At 42.9% G+C, this 17,956-nt stretch overlaps 1 protein-coding gene across 17 annotated transcripts in view; it reads left to right on the forward strand.

The window, feature by feature from the left end:
* Nucleotides 1–17,956, forward strand: part of CHL1 (cell adhesion molecule L1 like) — a 151,122-nt gene that overhangs the window by 68,090 nt on the left and 65,076 nt on the right. For 10 of the 17 annotated variants that reach the window (XM_019755807.2, XM_019755808.2, XM_019755802.2 and 7 more), the window contains one exon: nt 14,717–14,896. In XM_019755807.2, the coding sequence (XP_019611366.2) occupies nt 14,806–14,896 (91 nt within the window). In that variant the 5' untranslated portion in view covers nt 14,717–14,805. The remainder of the gene's footprint in view (nt 1–14,716; nt 14,897–17,956) is intronic. The other 7 variants (XM_074312207.1, XM_074312206.1, XM_019755806.2 and 4 more) reach the window with 1 other exon arrangement.

The raw sequence follows: 17,956 nt of genomic DNA on the forward strand, positions 1-17,956 counted from the left end.
TACCCACGTTCACCATCCCGGCTGCATGTTAGAGACCCTTGCCAAGGACGGCGCCCGTAAAGCGCATCTGAGATGCCCCAGGCCCCCGTTCTCAACTACCGCACCCAGTGTGTCTCCTGCATGGTATTTACCACAGCCGCTCATTTTTTCCTGTGTCTTTTCTCTCTCCCATCATCACAATGTGAGTTCTAACAGGTGGGTGATGAGTCTGTCCCTGGTCACCACTTCTATGCCAGGCACACTCACACACTCAGTAACCTATATATCAGGTTTTGAAGACCCTTCCTTTTCCTTCAAACCTTAATTGTCACTGGGTGGACTTACACCTGGGATTGTCCCCCACCTTCTCTTTATAAACCTGTGCTGGGCGCGAAGGGCAGATGGCATCGTGGTGACTTGTGAGGGAAATGTGCTTTGGGGAGATGAGGGACGCTTCGCTCGGTCATTTTAGAATCTACCCTAAAATTTCCTCGGCAGTGTTTAGACTCGCCAGTCTTTGGTTTGATATATTTAACTCTTTGTGTGTACGCCCCATGGAACTAACTGGGTTTGATAAGAAATGACTTAGTTTCCTGATAGTTTATTAAGATGTGTGCATCCAAGAGTCAGATATCCTGAAAAAGGACCATTTTGTCCTGGTGGCTTGTAGGTCCACTTTCTGCTCGTGTCCTACAGCGAGCTTTATTTTCCTGGGTTCTGACTGCTTACCTCCTCGGAATACAGGAGAAAACAAAGGAAGACCGAGGTGACTGAGTCAAAGCACTTCGTACAATTGTGCTTTCCTCCAGGGAGTTGCTCACTAAGATTTCACCTTCACTTTCCTTTGGAAGGTGTCGGTAGTCTAGTATCTTCTCTGACTCCAACTGTCACAGTAAATCCTTGCAAACGTTAGGTGCCAAACACGTACAGATTTGCATACACAGTTTCCATACACAGACCTACAGCTTCCAGTGTTGCCATCAGGTAATTAGCAGTTGGTTACAGTTCGCTGCTAATGAAGCCACGGTGCAGATTTACGGTTCCTGTGAGTGTCTCTTGGCCCAGTTCCCTCCCCACAGATCCCGCCCTGCCTGGGCTGCTGTTGCACAAATGCTGTTTGTCACCCGAGGGGGCTGTGGAGGAGGATGTGAGTGGTTCCCTGCCACCCCCTCTCCTGGTCAAGGCTGTTTGTCAAGTGCAGGGTGTTTTATCTTTACATTCTCTGTGTGTCAGGATCGTCCACAGGGACAGACAGTAAATACTTCTTTAATCCACAGGACCGTCGTTTTATGGAGGAGGCAGGTTGTTATTAAACAGTTTGGGACAAGCTTGATTGTTGAGGTGGGAAGTGTTTAGACAACATTTGGACTTTTAATCAATCTAGTCTCATTTGAGGAAGAGTTGTCTTTGTTTCTCTCTTTTTTCTTTTAAATCACACCCCTAGTGTTGTTAGCCCCTGTGCTTTATTTCCTCTGTCCCATTCTTTTGGAAACCTTTAATCAGCATTCCTTACTGTGGAAAACAAGTCAAATGGACGATTTGAAGTGTGATCTAGGGGAAAGGTGTGAACTAGAAGCCTAGCATTGAAGCAAACACATAGCAATATCTTGACATCATTTATTTTTCCTTTAGTTGATTGGTAGTAACTTCTTTACAGAATACTGTTTTTCATTTAAAAGGGAGTTGTGAGACAAATACCGTGTTTCCCTGAAAATAAGACCTAGTCAGACAATCAGCTCTAATGCGTCTTTTGGAGCAAAAATTAATATAAGACCCAGTCTTAAATTTTACTATAATGTAAGACCTGGTCTTCTATTAATTTTTGCTCCAATAGATGAATTAGAGCTGATGGTCCGGTTAGATCTTATTCTCAGGGAAACACGGTATTTGCATAATACTTTGGAGATTGAAAATGTACTTGCTGCAAAGTTCATTTCTTTTTACCAATGAGACATGAAAACTTGATTCATGCTTACTTTTGTGAATATATTTATGGATAATATGTCACTTAATCTTCTATTGTGCATTAAGTCATGTGCTTTTATTTTGAAACTGACTCACAAATATTGGAGATGTTATAAAATCTATCAATGAAAACATTATAGCTGATTCTCATTCCTCACGGTGGTGGTTTCTGCCCTGGACACAGACGCTGCCCACAGAGCTGAGTTAGGGACCCCAACCCATAGCCTGAGTACAGGGTTGGGTTTCTTCCAGCCTCTGGTCGCAGCACCTGCATCAGCCAGTCAATGCCCAGCCTTGTTCTAGGTTTGTTTTTGTTTGGTCGCCTTATTGCAGGTATATTGTTGATTCACGAGCACGGAACTCCCAGCCACGGCCGTAACTTGTTCCTGAGTGAAACTTACCTGAGGCCACATCCCCTCACGGCCCAGGAGAGCCCTACGCTTAGGACCCCATGCAGCAGACAGCCCTACACTCAGAGAGTTTCAGACAGCGAGCCATTTCCGTAGGACCAGCACCATTAAAAAGCTTACAAAGGGGAAAACCACACAGACCAAGAACAGGACACTTACTTCCCATACGAGGCTGAGCGAGGCGGTGGAAGCGACCACCTGATCAGCCTGAGCTGGGGACGAATGTGTCGGGGCCGGTGCGTGTCTGAATGACCCCAAAGGGGCTGTGGGGATTGATTCGGGGGCTCCAAACAAGTTCTAGCACTGAGGTTCATGTGCAAGTACGAGCTCTGAGCAGCATGAGTGACCACCAGGCTGACACGCTAGGTTGGACGAGACGACATGGTTCCTCTGAGTCACGAGTGAGCCAACAAAAGGCCTTGGTTTAGCGTTTCTGTCCATCCCCTTCTTTATTTGTTTAATTGAGTGACCAGTTGTCATTCGGCATGCCTGCTGGAGTAATTTAGGAGGGAGCCATGGCTTTGTCACTGTCCACTCCCAGCCCCTGGCCCCATACCTGGACCATGGACATTCGGGCAGCGCTGGGGGAGGATTGTGTGACCCCCTCACCTGGTCTGTGAGACGAGCCATGCGGGGCTGCAGCGACTCACAGATGCCCCTCAGGGGGCACAGCTGTAGCCACACGCGACAAAGTGACGATGGCAGTTTACATCATTTGTAATAACATAGTGATTGGCATTTTGATTAATTTATAAATGACAGTATGCAGTTTAATACATTAATGTAGGCCCTTCTTTTGCTGTAAAAGAAGGATTGCTGTTTAATGCCTGAGTTCAAATGTTTGATGAATGAGCCCCCCCCCCCCCCCCCCATGCAAGGGCAGGAGGAAAACTCTGTTAACAAAAGAAACTGTTACTTGCAGTTAACAATCAGAAGTTCTTTGAGCCTGTTTATCCCTGGGAAACAATGTAAACTTGTAACAGTTGACACACATCTGTTTAGGGCTGTTTCCTTATTTTGATACATTTGTTCTACCTGCGCGTTTTCATTTTTGTGGTCTCTTGCCAGAAAAACCAGGTAAGTGGACTCTACTTTTCCTCGTGTTCTTGTTGGTTTTGTGTTCTGGTTTCTGCTCATCACCAGGAAGGAATATCCTGCCTTGGGAGGGAAGCCCCGTGCCGCTCAATGTGAAATATATAGAAATGGATGTAACTGTGATTCTCCCTCCCTTCTTCCTCCCTCCCTTCCTTTCTCTGTCTTTCTGGGGTGTTGTAGCTGTAAACCGATGCTACTGAGTCGTTTCTGTTTGTGAGGCACACTTTGCCTCCCGAGGCCCACCCCAGACCTAACAGGCTTTGGGAAAGAGCGGGACTTCACGCTTCTGGGGAGGGCCTGTGAGAGTGACGTGGAGTTCAGGTGAGGGTGCCCACGGAATGGCTTTCCTTACGTAGACGGTTTCCCCCCAAGATGGCTGTGGAAGAAGTTCAAGAGCACACAGCATTTACTTTGAGAGTCCAGTGCCCCAAAGCCGCAGAAGGAGCAGCTGCTTAAACATACTTGCCCTTTGACTAAGGGGCAAAAGTGCGAATGGGGAGAAGAGGGATTTACATATGTTAAGCTTAAAAATAATACCACCGCCACCTGCAGAAGCACAGTAACAAGGAGAGTGAGGTCGTGATAAGGAAGGGCGTGGACTCGGAATTCAAATGTTTGTTCTTTGAAAGTGTGGGGGAGGGAAAATAATTTTCCTTCTCCCCTCCTGGGTTTGTGGCTGAGACCCCCCTGTAGTGAAAGACAAACTAATAGGAGAAAAACAAACAGAAGTTTATTAGCATGTGTCCATGGGAGATAGCTGGGAAAATTGAGCAACTCTCCAAAATGGCCCAAGCCACCCCCTTACACCTTCTTCAGCGAAGGACAAAAGCAAGCGGGACATGGGCGAGGGGGACGGCCCGTTATGGGGTGACCAGGAAGTGCACCGGAAACGGAGTAAGGTGGTTGCACAGATTTCACTTGTTGCTTCTACGTTGATGAGAGTTGGTAGAGATTTATCTGCTAAGGTCCTCTGCCCATTTTCTGAACAGATTGTTAGGTGTTTTGATGTTAAGTTGTGTGACTTCTTTATAATATTTTGGATATTAGCCTCTTACCAGATGTATCATCGTTGACTATCTTCTCCCTTCTAATAGGCTGCCTTTTCTTTTTTGTTGATGGTTTCCTTCATTGTGCAAAAACTTTTTAGTTTGTTTATTTTTGCTTTTGTTTCCCTTGTCTGAGGAGACGTATCCAAAAATAATGTCAGAGGGTTTACTGCCTGTGTTTTTTTCTAGGAGTTTTATGATTTGGGGTTTTACATTTAAGTCTTTAATCCATTTTGAGTTTATTCCTGTATGTGGTGTAAGAAGGTGATCTAGTTTCATTTGTTTGCATGTTTCTGTCCAGTTTTCCCATCACCATTTACTGAAGAGACTGTCTTTACCCCATTGTATATTCTTGCCTCCTTGTTATAGATTAATTGAACATATAGGCATGGATTTATTTCTGGGCTCTGGATTCTGTTCCATTGATCTATGTGTCTGTTTTTATGCCAGTACCATGCTGTTTTGATTACTGTAGCCTTGTAGTATAATTTGATGTCAGGTATCGTGATACCTTCCGCTTTGTTCTTATTTCTCAAGATTGCTAAGGCTATCCGGGGTCTTTTGTGGTTCCACATAAATTTTAGGATTATTCTAGTTCTGTGAAAAATGTCGCAGGTATTTTGGTAGGGATTGCATTGACTCTATAGATTGCTTTGGGTAGTGTGGGCATTTTGATGTTAATTCTTCTGTCCATGAGCATGATCTATGCTTCCATTTATTTGTGTCTTCTTCAATTTTATTCTTCAATGTCTTATAATTTTCCCAGTACAGGTATTTTACTTCCTTGGTTAAATGTGTTCCTAGGTATTTTATTTTATTTTTTGGATGCAATTGTAAATGGGATTGTTTTCTTAATTTCTCTCTCTGGTAGTTCATTATTGGTGTATAAAAATGTAACCAATTTCTGAATATTAATTTAGGTCATTAGCCCTAATTCTCAAAGTACAGAGGACGGTCAGTCAGCTTTGTCAGCACTCATGCCGTCCCCAGAGTGGCGATGAGCCCACGGGAGTTACAAGTAGTTTATACATTTTTCTTAAGTACCAAGAAATCATACTTTGTATTTTATGACCTGAGTAGAATAGGATTGCTTTTTAGGATTTGTATAGTGTCTGGCTTAAAATTTGGCGCTTGTACATCTGTTGAACTGTTTGCCCCAGAAGCCTATACCTGTGTTATGATTTGAATGAATCCCACCCGGATAACCTCTAGTTTGTGACTGTGCATAAATAGTATCTCCCTAAGGTGCCTCAGCTCTCACTGATCACTGTTGATTTGCTTACGTTGCACCTAGAAGACTTGACTTCACAAGAGACATATTTTTATAAACCACAGATTTGAAGAGAAAAGTCTAAAGTTATAGTATCATTGTATGGCCTTTAGCATTTTTAAACAGTAAGTTGCCTTGGATGCTCTTGCCTCATGAATGGAAAAACAAATGTGGCACAAAACAGAAAGGATGAAGTGTTAACAAATGGTAGTAACACAGGATAGACAGCAAACCAGGAGGGAGCTCCCTGACCTCTGGACCGGGCGCCTCCGCCGAGCAGCCCTGTCCTGCGCTAAAGCCTCCCTCAGTGTCTGTGTCGTGTGCTGACTGTCGATGGCGTGCGATACTGATCACGACCTGCTAGTCACTGTGCATCCTTCAGTGCCTTCTCATGGGAGAAGTAGCCAGACTCAGGTGCCAGTTGTTGGAGTTTATTCCTTAACGCCCTAGGTTTTACGTGAAGGTGTCACTTCTTTAGACTTGCACAAGCATCTCTGTGGACAGTGCCTCCGTACAGAAGGTTTACAGCACATGATAATTTCTAATGTTTGCATCCTGACTTCATCCAGCATTTTCCTTTTGTCAGCGTTGGGCTTTCTTTGTAGATACTGGTAGTTTCCAAGACTTAGAGGAAGATGAGGGTTTTAGTTCTTCTCTAATGTCTTGGCTGCCAGGTGCTGTGTGATACTCTTAGGCTGATGGTTAATACTTATTAACCATCACCTGTACACATGAGCGCCTGCGCATGTGCACGCACACACACACACACACACACACACACACGCCAGTACTGCACATGGGTAGACCCTCTAGTCCATGAGCTCGGTGGAGTGCCAGCTGTTGAAGCTTCGTTGCTAGAACGCGGCAAGAAAGCCTCCCTGAGGCAGGTGTGACAGTGCCTTGGCTGCAGGATTCAGCTGCCCTTCCGGCTGGTCAGAAGGAGGCTCACAGCAGGACCCGTGGGACCGCAGGCCTGGTTGGGGGGCTCGTCTGCAGGTGGGGGGCTGGCCTGATGTTTGCGTTGCTCGTGCAAGCGCGCTTATGTCTGGGCAGACATTTCAGCGACTCCTTCTGTGTGCTGAACACTACGTGTCTTACTGTGGAACATTCTTCTACCATCGATTACGGTGATTAATGAGCCAGATGATCCTCTGAAAAATAAAGATAGCTGAAGTTCTTGAAGTGGCCAGTTTTGCTACATTTGATTAGAAATTTAGAAGAGTTTTGATCAAAATCTTTCTAGTATTACCTGACCACACTATGGGGTAGCTTAAAACTCAATCACAGCTACAGAACTATGACACATTCTATGCTGACGTAATCTCAGGTGAATCTTAGAAAATGTAACACGTTGCTACTAGGGGCACCCATCAGACCCACTAAGAGCTCTGAATACAGTTTGCCTCAAATAGACGGTGATCAAATTAGTGAGACTCACTGAAGCTTCTCTTTCTGTTGGCCTTCATTACTGCGGCACGCCTACCTGTGATTACACCAGTGTTTTACCTGTTCAAATCCACATTTACTTTAATAGGTAACTCAGAAAATTCATTTTTTAGTTGTCTTTCAATGAATGAGAAAAGAAGGGTATTTGGGGTTTCCTTGACCTTTTATATTTACGCAGAGTGTGTTCTTTTGTGGACATGTTATGAAATTCACTCATTCATTTATTCAGGAAGATAGATCAGTGTTTCCTACATTTGAGGCGGGCACAGGACCTGGCCCCTGCCTTGGGCAGTGTACAGCTTCACAAACGTGGATGAGGCAGGTGCGAAAACCACTTGTGAGCCTTGTTTCATTTTTATTTGTAGAGTACGCTCATTAAAAACATTCCATTAATACCGAAAAGTAGAAAAACCGCTGAAAAACGTCCAAAACTTAGGTAAACTTTTAAATCCGTTCTTTGTTGTTTTAAAAAATGTAATAATTATAATAAAACATTTTATACATAGCTTATTATCCTTTAAAAAAAATGTCTTGCTTATGGCTGATTTTTACCATTGGTTTCCAGACTTAATGGGTGGGATTTTCACATGGTATTTATGTCATCGGCCTATTAGTGGGAAATAAAAGAGCTTTTAACTTACCTGGAAGTACCCCATTTCCTTTGTGGAAATTCCTTCCTTGGTTCTGAACAAAGTTGAAATATATAAAGAATAAATTCAGAGGAAATAAATAGAGGGGGTAGTGTTGACCAACAGGAGAGCAGCAGTGAAAGAGAAAAGAGCTTCTGCAAGTGAGCTTTGATCTAATCGCCAGCTGCGTATCAATAGCTCATTTGTCAGAAGTTGTTAGAGAGCTTCTGTAGTTTTATGTTTGCTGAAGTGGGGCTGGTGGTGGACAGAGGAAGGGAGCTGTGAAGGTGCTTTCTGTAACTCAAGACCCATTTCCTGAAATCCCTGTTGGTTGTGGTAGTTCAGGACGCGCTTGTAATTTCTCTCTTCCATATTTTGCATTCTTAAATTTTAGAAAGTTTATTGTTTGATTATTTTGGATGGGAATAAAATCCATAAAACCTTTGACTCAAATTAGAAGTGATGGAAACTTCTGGTTAAAGTTCTAGGTTATCTACTTGCAGATCATTTTTTTCTCTGAAGAAAATGTTTACTGTGTTTCAGCCAATTCTTCTAGGAAATATTAGTCAAGAACTTATGGAATTAATCAGTAGGAAACTTTCTATAGTTTCTCTATACACTTCTTAATTTGATGTATTTTCTTCTAACTTTATTATAACTGACAGTAAATAAATATCTTTAAATCTTGATTATTATTTCCAAGTGCTTGTATGTATAATAGTTAAATGCAATACTTCTAGAAAGATATTCCATGGGTTTTAACTTCAACCCAACCTTTTAGTTGTAAGGCGTTGGGCATTCTGTGTTTCAGTTTTGTTATATATAAAATGGACGTCATTATTATCATATATCTATATCGTGGAGATGAGAGAATTAAATGGGAGGTCCATATGTAAAAGCAATTATGACACGTAAGATCCGCTCAATAAAGGTTAAATGAAGGCTGATAGCTGCTATTATTGATATAGTTAACAGTGTTCACTGGTGATGGTTCATAAAGCAGTTTCTTCCAAGTGGATTTTGACAAAAATCACACACACACTCACACACACATTCTCATAGTCAAATAAGTTTGTGAAAACCTGAATTCAGCAAAACGAAATTCTTAGCCTTTGTATGCTACCGCGCATTGAACATTTGGAAAGACACACACAGCGCGTGGGTGGTGGTCGGCTGCCCAGCCCTCCTTCTGGGAAGCACACTGACCCAGTGTCACTGCGTGTGGCCGGGGCAGGCGCGTTTCAGAAAGGGCAGACCTTCAGGGTCCATGCTTCCTGCACACGACATGCAGGACCCAGCCTGGGGCCACACAACACACACATCATCCCGGGCACACGTGCCACCTGGTTGGGGTCCAGTAGGTACAGGAGTGCAAACATGTCCTCTGTCTTACGAACCGACCTTCAGAACTCCTCTAGGAACAGAGGCTCGTGGTGACGAAAATTCCTTAGAAGGTTTGAGAAGTGGGTACACGAATTCATACTTAACGTAAAAATTCACCGAGCTCCACACTCACGTTTTGTGTACTTTAGTACATCTGTGTTGTTCCTCAGTTTGCAGAAAATCCCCTGGGTGGGCATTAAATGGGTGGTCCGTATGTATGTACATAAGGTGTCTTGTGACAAATGGTTCCAGACACAACTTGTCCTCTCATCCCTGCAGTAAGTGACCTTGGTTTGGGGGGTTTTCTTCTTTTTCCTCTATTATGAAAGAATTTGAATTGGATGTCATGTTAACATCGATGTGGTAAGAATCTTGGAAGTATAGGTAAATAAAGGGGAAAACCAAAAATTATGTTAATTGTACTCAGTTATATTCCTGTTAGAGTTCAACTATAGTATTTTCCTATTAAATTACATCAGTGGTATTAATGATTCGAGTTTATCCAATGTAAGTATTAAAGCTGACGTTTTCCCAATAAAATCAATATTGTTGTAGTAAAATCTACATTCCTTTGATGTCTGCAGGAGAATGAATTAACACTCAGCAATTCTCTTGTCACTTCAGTGACATGAGACAGACTTTGAATAGATACGGCTGTAATGTACAGTATTTCCTTTGTTTCCAGGCAAAAAGCCATTAACAGTTATTTCAGGATTACCGTGTTTATGACACTTGTAAATTGATTTATGGTATTAGTCAAGCCCGGTGACTGAACAAAAGCCTTTTAATTTTCTTTGTGTTGATCCTTCCCTGGTCTCAGGGTGTTGGGAAACTCACATCGCACTTCAGGCTTAGGGGGACTGCCTCCCCATGAGTCCTGAACTGGGGATAGTTTACCCTGGCCTGACAGTCACATATACTACAAAGGAGTTTCATCAAGGGACACCTGCAGTCAGAGGGACATGCAGGTGACACCCACCCCATCACAGACACGGGTGGCTTCAGACGCACGCTGGCTTGTTGCAGCACCATGATTCTTCAGCTGTATAGTATGGAAATAAAGATTTAAACAACCCCAAGGCATGGCCCAGCCCCAGATTCTTGCACAAATCCATTCAGTTATTTTGAAAACTATACTTGGGACGTCAGTGTCATCGTGTACCCCTTCCTGCTGACTGTGGGAAAAGTTGCCGAACCATTTCAAGCTTCCCGACCAGACACACGTTATTTAACATGGAGCACGCACGGCGTGCATGCCGATTTCTGGCATTCTCTGTGGCCGAAGCTGCGTAATGTCACGTCTTCTGCAGAACAGTGTCCACAAAGCCCTTGGGGTGGTTCCCACTCACGCCTCCTTCAGAAACGGGCCCCGCACAAGTGAGTGCTCATTGGCACATAATGCCCAGGCTGTGGACGATGGCCCTTAGGTCAGTTACCATCCTAAACTAGCTGCCTTTACGCTTTTGATCCATTCACCTCACTGGGCAGATTCTGTCCCTTTTGGAATGAAGTGCAAATCTATTTTCAAATTTCAGCATAACAATTACATTCTTTGCTCAAAGGGAAAAAGAAATGTTTAGGAGCCAGTAGGACAAGTTGGGCAGCAGGTCAGTGACTGTCAGGTGTATAAGGCGTTATTAGGGAGTGGTTAGTACTCAGCATGTACTAAAGGCCTTTGCCAGAGACCTTTAAACTGATTGTAAAGTACTTCGTGTTTCTCTTCAGTTCAGAGGGTGGGACATGTGTATACGTAATAGTGTAAGGTGATGATGTCATCTGAACCCACCTTATTCTTTCTGCCTATTACGCGTTACTATTGGACTTGAAAACAGACTCCAGTGGAAATATAACGCAAAATCGAAGAATGTCTGTGTTCAGCTGGCAGGTTACCTGGGCTGGCCCTTCTCGGATGGCGGTCCTTTCACATCTGGTGGCTGGCTGGCTGGCTGTTGCCAGGATTCCAGAGGGTGACAGGCCAGCATCTCTGCGTGCGGCAGGCTCATGTCCTCTGACTGAGCAGGGTTCGAGCAGAGAGTGAGGACATGCAGGTCTCCGAGGCCTGAGCTCAGAGCCCCTTCTGTGGATCCACGTCCAGCAGATTTAAGAAGTGGGGAAGCAGCCTCCTGGCAAGAGGACCTGTAAAGTCACGTTGTGACGCATGTGGGACAAGAACGTGCACAGAATCAAAGACTTTTTACAATCAGTGTCCCACACTCTCACCCCTTTTTGTTTCTTTTTTAGAGAATTTAAATTAAAATCAATCATCATCCTCTTACCACTAACCACTTCAGTGAATAGTCTTTTGTTTGTTTATTTTTTTAGCTCATTATGATCTTGTAACTCTCGCAGAAGCCGTACAAGTTATCCTGCTCTGTGGATTGGAGTATTATTACTGGAGGCCATGCTCTAATGACCTCGATCGCTGTCACTAGCAGTAGCGAATCTCACGTTACTCTGTGATGTGTGGCACACGTGGCAGCAGCTCTCGTAGTCACTGGAGAGGTGAGCGGTAAAGGCTGGTGGCCCTGCCCCCTGGACGTACTGTCTGTGCTCTCGGCACTGCCTACGCGTCACTCTCCTCTCAGTGTCAGCAGGCCACAGTGTGTCTGCATTTACTTGGGAGGCCGGGTAGGATGGACAACGGCTAAGAAACTCTTGTTTCCATTTCTCAGAGAAGAAGCTGAACTTATGTTAAGGGAGTAATGTGTTTCTAGATTTACCACAGTGGAGCTGTTTGAAGACCATCGTGGGGTCACTTTGTAGTGTTGATTATGAGTGTGTGCGTTACAGGCTATTGTTCTGGAGAAGCCAAGAGCTTTATTTTCTGGTTGTTGTGTTGGTCGTAGTCACCTGTGACATGCTTCTGCCCCTGCCTGGAGCCCAGTGTGTTCTGAGTCCTCAGTGCCCTGGGCGAGGCAGAGGAGCTGAGGCAGTCCTGAGGGTCGGTGTCGATGACACTAAGACATCTGTTTCCTTTTGAGTTAGGTGTCAGGAATAGTAGGAAGATTTAACCCAATTTGTCCAGATTCATGAATATTCATTGATTCTTTTTTTGAGCAGTAAATGTCATTAGCACCAAGCAATCAGATATCAGCTTTATGAAACTGGTTCTCAAAAATAGTCTAGTATATTTTGTTCCTGTCTTTGTGTCAGCTCCATCCTGCATTTCAATAAATGCCTTCGTCTTTGAGGTCTGGTGTGTGGCATTAAACACATCTATTTTGAAGAAAGATAAATGGGGATATAATTTTATTGCTGTTTTTCTGTTGCAAAATGTAATTACTAAACAGTATGCCCTTTATACATCTGACAGTGAAATTATAACCGACTTTCTCTTTTCAAATCTGAAAGCTATTTCGGGGCTGTCATCATCATCTAATGGAGTCTTGCTTGCAGGGGGTCACATTTTAACTTCCAGAGGCTTTTATGGAGCAGCCTCTTCACATAGACATTTCAGGTAAATTGAAGCCAGCCCCGCTGGAGAAAGGTCAGCTGGAGACTTCACCATTATTTATGTCCTGGAAACAGATGGGGTCATCAACATTTGTTATGCCTCTTAATTTACAGCCTTATTTTAAGCCAGGGTTAGGGTTCAGTGTGGCCTCCTTTTATGGGAGAGAATTTCTTGGATCAAGACCGTGTAGTTAAAACCACTCAAATTCCAGAAGTCAGAGCATCACTATTGAACAATCAGTATCTGTGCAATTAGAGACTGTTGAGCCCAGTAGCCTAAGTCAGGACATAATTGGAATTGAGTCTGTCCTCACTTATTTGGCTGTCTAGTATTTTTATCCTCTATTTCAGGGTAGGATGATATATTAATCTGGAAATATTGTCTCCTAGTAGCATCATGCTTTTCAAAGCCTTTCCCTTCGCAAATAGAGGACAGCTCATTAACCAAATACGTCATCAGGTGCCCTTAAAGAAATCAGCATTGAGTATTAATGGAACAGAATAGTAAATAATAGACTGCAGGTAACGGGTGATATATAACTATAAACAATGAGTTCCAGTTACTATTCTCAAAGTGTTTCAGAAGAGAGAGGAAGAGGAAAATTCAAAGGAGAAGGCATTCGTGTTTTCTTCTGACTTTTCATCTTAGAAATGGCGAAATGGTTCAGTGTCTCCCAACTGCATACAGATATGTAAAACTCAGCTTTTGTGCTTAGGCAATGTCCTACTTTTCATAATGAAAACAATTTTTACCACATTTTATTTTGTTGATTAGAATAATTCATTATACCAGGAAAATGAGTATCAACATAATCACACAATTGAAAATATTTCTAATTTATCCATGTAAGTTATTTGTCATTGTAAGAAGTATTCTGAGCCCCACGAGGATAATTTTTTTCCAATTCCCATTTTACAGATGGGTTAATTGAGATCAGACAAAATAGAACAATGCTATTACTCTAATTCAAGAACAAAGCTTCACTTTTCTTTGGGGTTGGAGTATTTTCCTTCATGATCAATATAACTTTTCAGACTTTCAAAATTACACAATAAAACAGCAAAATGGCAGCATTCATTACTATTTCAAATTGGACCTACTGTCTACATAAGTGAAAGGTGTGGTTCGCTGATCTCTTCAGCTGCAGCCTGCGATGAAACCAAAAGCCCAAATACTCGGAACTAAGTAGACACAGAATAGCTTGTCTGCCCCTTAACTTTTCACCAGTTCTAAGTGAATAAATAGTGTGATTGGTTTCTATGAAAAAGGAAATTATGTACTTGACAAACTAATTATGGCATTTGGGAGAAATTTATTTTTAAAAGAACACTATAAATAATGTTTATATGCCTGTTATCACAGTGTTTCAGAAAACTTGAAATTGTAAGAGAAAGTAAAGAGAAATTGGCATTTTAGTCTTTATTTCTGTAAACTTGGGAGTGAATAAATATTCTGTTTCAGTAGAAAGCAACAGACATGGCTCAATCCTACTGGAACAAAACCCAGCATTGTAAGTGTTAGTTACAGTGGCTGCTTCTCATCCCTGCGTCCTCCATTTCTCTGTTCCCTGTATTTCACCATTCACCTTCTGTTGGTGTGATGACATTGGATACGAGAAGTTATTTTACCAGAAAAGTCAAAGATTAGACATGCGATGCTTAATACATGACTCAAATGGGGTCAGACGCCTGAGACAGAGAATTGATTGAAAAGGAGCCACTGTGAGTGAACTGGACTAAGTGACGTCGTAGGCGGACCACTGACACTCGTCAGCATGGGCTAGAGGGCCTGCAAGGAAAACAACTCTCATGGAAAAATACGACGTACTGGGACGGTTTATGGTTTACGGTATAACACGTACCAGCTGTCCTTTGAAAGAAAGGAAAACTAATTATGTTTATGGGGAGTTATTAGAGAGCAGTCTCATAATGAGGAAAACTATTGCCAACAGGAAAAAATACATTTTATTTCTGTTAGGTAGACATTTTAGAGCATATGAGCTTTGAGACTATGTTATTCTGTTGTTTTTGAATCTCCAGGTTAACCCCATTCTCTTCAGCTGTGAACCAAAAGTAAGAGGAGACATTCTGATTTCCTTCTTCTGGGTTTCCTCCTTCCCGACAGAGCAATGGGGGTGCTGTCAAGTGGGAGAGGATCGATCGCAGCTCTAGTTTTCTTCCTGGTAAAGTTCTCCACGGCCACCGAAATACCACTTTCAGGTAAAGTGACAGCATTTAATACCTACTTGATGGGATTCCACATTTGCATTTTGATTTTTAAGTGGAATACTTGAAGGTTGAGCATGTGCTTTTCTGCCGTGTTTCTACATGTTTTCCAGCAGTCTGTCATCAGAATTAGTCTCTGCCTTTTCCACTTAATGGGTGGCTCACGTTGGGCTGCATGAGCTCTTCCCAGCTCTGGCCTTTGGCGTCTCATCGAGTCTCGTCCATAATAAGCAGCGTAACCGTGGATCAGGCGGTATTTTCCATACGCGACCGTCTGCAATGTACCAGCTGTTACTTCTATATACTCAGCTTAGTTTCTTTAGGGACAGTTATGATTTAGAAATTACTGCTAGTCAACCAGGTATGACAAAATGATTATATATTTAAGAATGAAAATAATGAATGAGGAAAAAAACAAAAATGATTTTTATAGTGTACAACTAAAAATAAGAAGATATCAACTGAAAATCTAGAGCATTCTGTGGTAGAAATTCATATCAAGAGGTTAGTCAGTGATTCTGTGGAAATATGTAGATTTTTAAACATCATAAATCAATTTGAATAAGGTACACTAATTAAAAGTTGAAAAATAATGTGTCTGAAAACACAGTTTATGTAATAGTATCTCAGCTATGTCGTGTAGAGATTTGGGGAATTCCTCTTGTGTCGTCAGCACCTGGATTATAACAGACCCTTGACAGGTTAGTTAGCTATTTGGTGCATATAGTTCAGTATCGCCCTACTCTCTTGTCCAGATAGGTCTGTAGAGTTACACACCACAGGCGTTGGTTCTTTGTTAGACTCTTGGCATCGGAAAGGACCTTGCAGGTCATGTAAGTTCTAGACAGTTAGTCTTGGCCTTGGAAAACTGATTACACACTAGGGAGGCAGTGGCATCGAACTGCGCCATTTCTTCTGAAAAGTCTGTCTGGATGTGAGGAGAAGAGGAGCGATCTGACTATAAGACATAATGTGTCTCACAGCCATTTGCTGAGGGCTGCCTTCCATTTTGTGAGGTGGCGTCCACGTCACACACTCTGTTGACCCCCAGGTAACAGTCCCTTCTCAACTCACGGTGACAGGTGGCCAGCTCTCTGTCCGTATTCCCTCTCCTTCTGCAGCCCCACCCGCCCACTCTGCAGAGGTGCAGACTTACAGATCTCTGTAAGTCCAGCTGCGGACTGTTAGTCCCATACGATACACACAGCCTTGTCGTTCATCTTTAGCAGGTTCTTTTGGTTTGAGTTGCAGTCCCAGATTGAGGCCGGCTTCTTGGTGTGATCCTCGTGGAAAAGGAGTGGATGTTTTCCACTCTCCCCAGTAGCAGCAAGGCTCCAGCAGGCTTCCTGATTACGAGTCCTGAGCGGATTCTCTGAGAACAGCCATTTCCTCTCCATCTTTTCTCATTCAGTTCACCGGTGGTGAAGGGTGTGAAATTCTGTATTCATCTGTAGCACACGTTTTTATTTTGGTGGCTCAGCTGCCTATGCATTTTCATGCCGTACATTCCTTGGCAACACTTGTTATAAAATATTAACGACGTGTTTTCAGAACGACTGAGTAGCACCCATTTCGGTACTCTAGAGCACTCACTAGCGAATGCTGCTAAGGCAGGTACTGAATTTGAATGTCAACGAGTCTGGTGTCTCTGTAATTGGCCTGATTATGGAGGACAGGATTTATAATGTAGAATAATGTTCTTATAAACACCCAGAGGTTGTTGGCTCATTCCCTGAGTAATTCATTATTGTTCAGACTCTATAACCTTGGCAAATTTATGAAAGAATAATGTTCTAACGAACAAGTTGTTCACAAGTTACTTGCTTGTATCTTAGGGACTGTTGCTATTGTGCATCACTCCTTGCAATTTACAATGGTAACAAAATGTAAATGATATAAATTTGCAATAAGCTGAAGACCTGCCCTACTTAGAAACGGTAGTGATCAGAAACAAGGTAAATGTCAGTATGGTAGAAATATTTCCGGCATGTTACTAAAATATTTATGACCACCCAATGGATGAAGACTGGACTTGGGCTGATGTCCCTGAGCTGGTAAAATGCAATTATCCCATTCATTAGGCAAAAGTGAAGAAAATTGAATTTTAGAATTGGAAATGCCATTGAGATATTACTCTAGGTCGGCCATCAGTGCCCAAAATGTGATGGGGGCCTCTCAGGGTCCCACAGGGACATCCCGGCCGTCCATGAGATCAGACGTTTCGTAATAGTAGAAATGTAATGCTGTTCCACTTGGTGACATCAGCACTGGTGTCACAGAGGCCGCATCGCCCAGCTCAGATCCAGCCATTGGCACCAACCTGGGCCAGCACTCGAGGTGTCTTCACGACCGTGGAGTATGATGGAGCACACATGAAACAGCTTTGCTGAAGGCTCTCCTTATTGAAGCAGCTAAGCATTATTGCTTTTATCAGATGTCTACCCGAGTACAGTGTTCTTAGTGTTCTGAGCAGGAATATGCATAAAATAACTCTGCTGTGTGACAAAGTACTGCGCTGGGCTCTCTCCTTGATCGCACCCTTGTTTCAGCCCCATTCGGACAACATTTTTGCTTAAAAGTGCAACTGACAGACAAATTGTCATCACTCTATTGGGTACATGGCAGATGTTTTAGTCAAAATGAATTGCGAGAGCCTGTCACATCAAGATAAACAGCTGACAATATATGTCGTCACTGGTAAATGTTGAGTGTTTAAGCAAAAATGAGAATTGTGGAAAATCTGTATTCTCCACTCTGAGATTGATAGCTTCCCAGCATGTAAGACTTTGCTGGTTAGATCAGGGATGATATTAACACATGTGAGTTTGGATTTTGTGTAATGAAATGTGTCAGTATTTGGAAAACCATGCAAACTCAGTGAGCCAATATTTTTCCCAAATGATTACTGTGTGATGCTGCAAAGTCATGCGTGGGTTAGAAAGAACCCGTGGTGAGACGTTTTACCGTAATGGCACAGGAAACGCTGACTGATGCGGTTCCGGACCCACGCTACGGTAAGGGTCTATTAGGAAAGCCCTGCTTGTGAGCTGTGGT

This window comes from Rhinolophus sinicus, linkage group LG10, assembly GCF_036562045.2.
Source record: "Rhinolophus sinicus isolate RSC01 linkage group LG10, ASM3656204v1, whole genome shotgun sequence".
Classification (NCBI taxonomy): domain Eukaryota; kingdom Metazoa; phylum Chordata; class Mammalia; order Chiroptera; family Rhinolophidae; genus Rhinolophus; species Rhinolophus sinicus.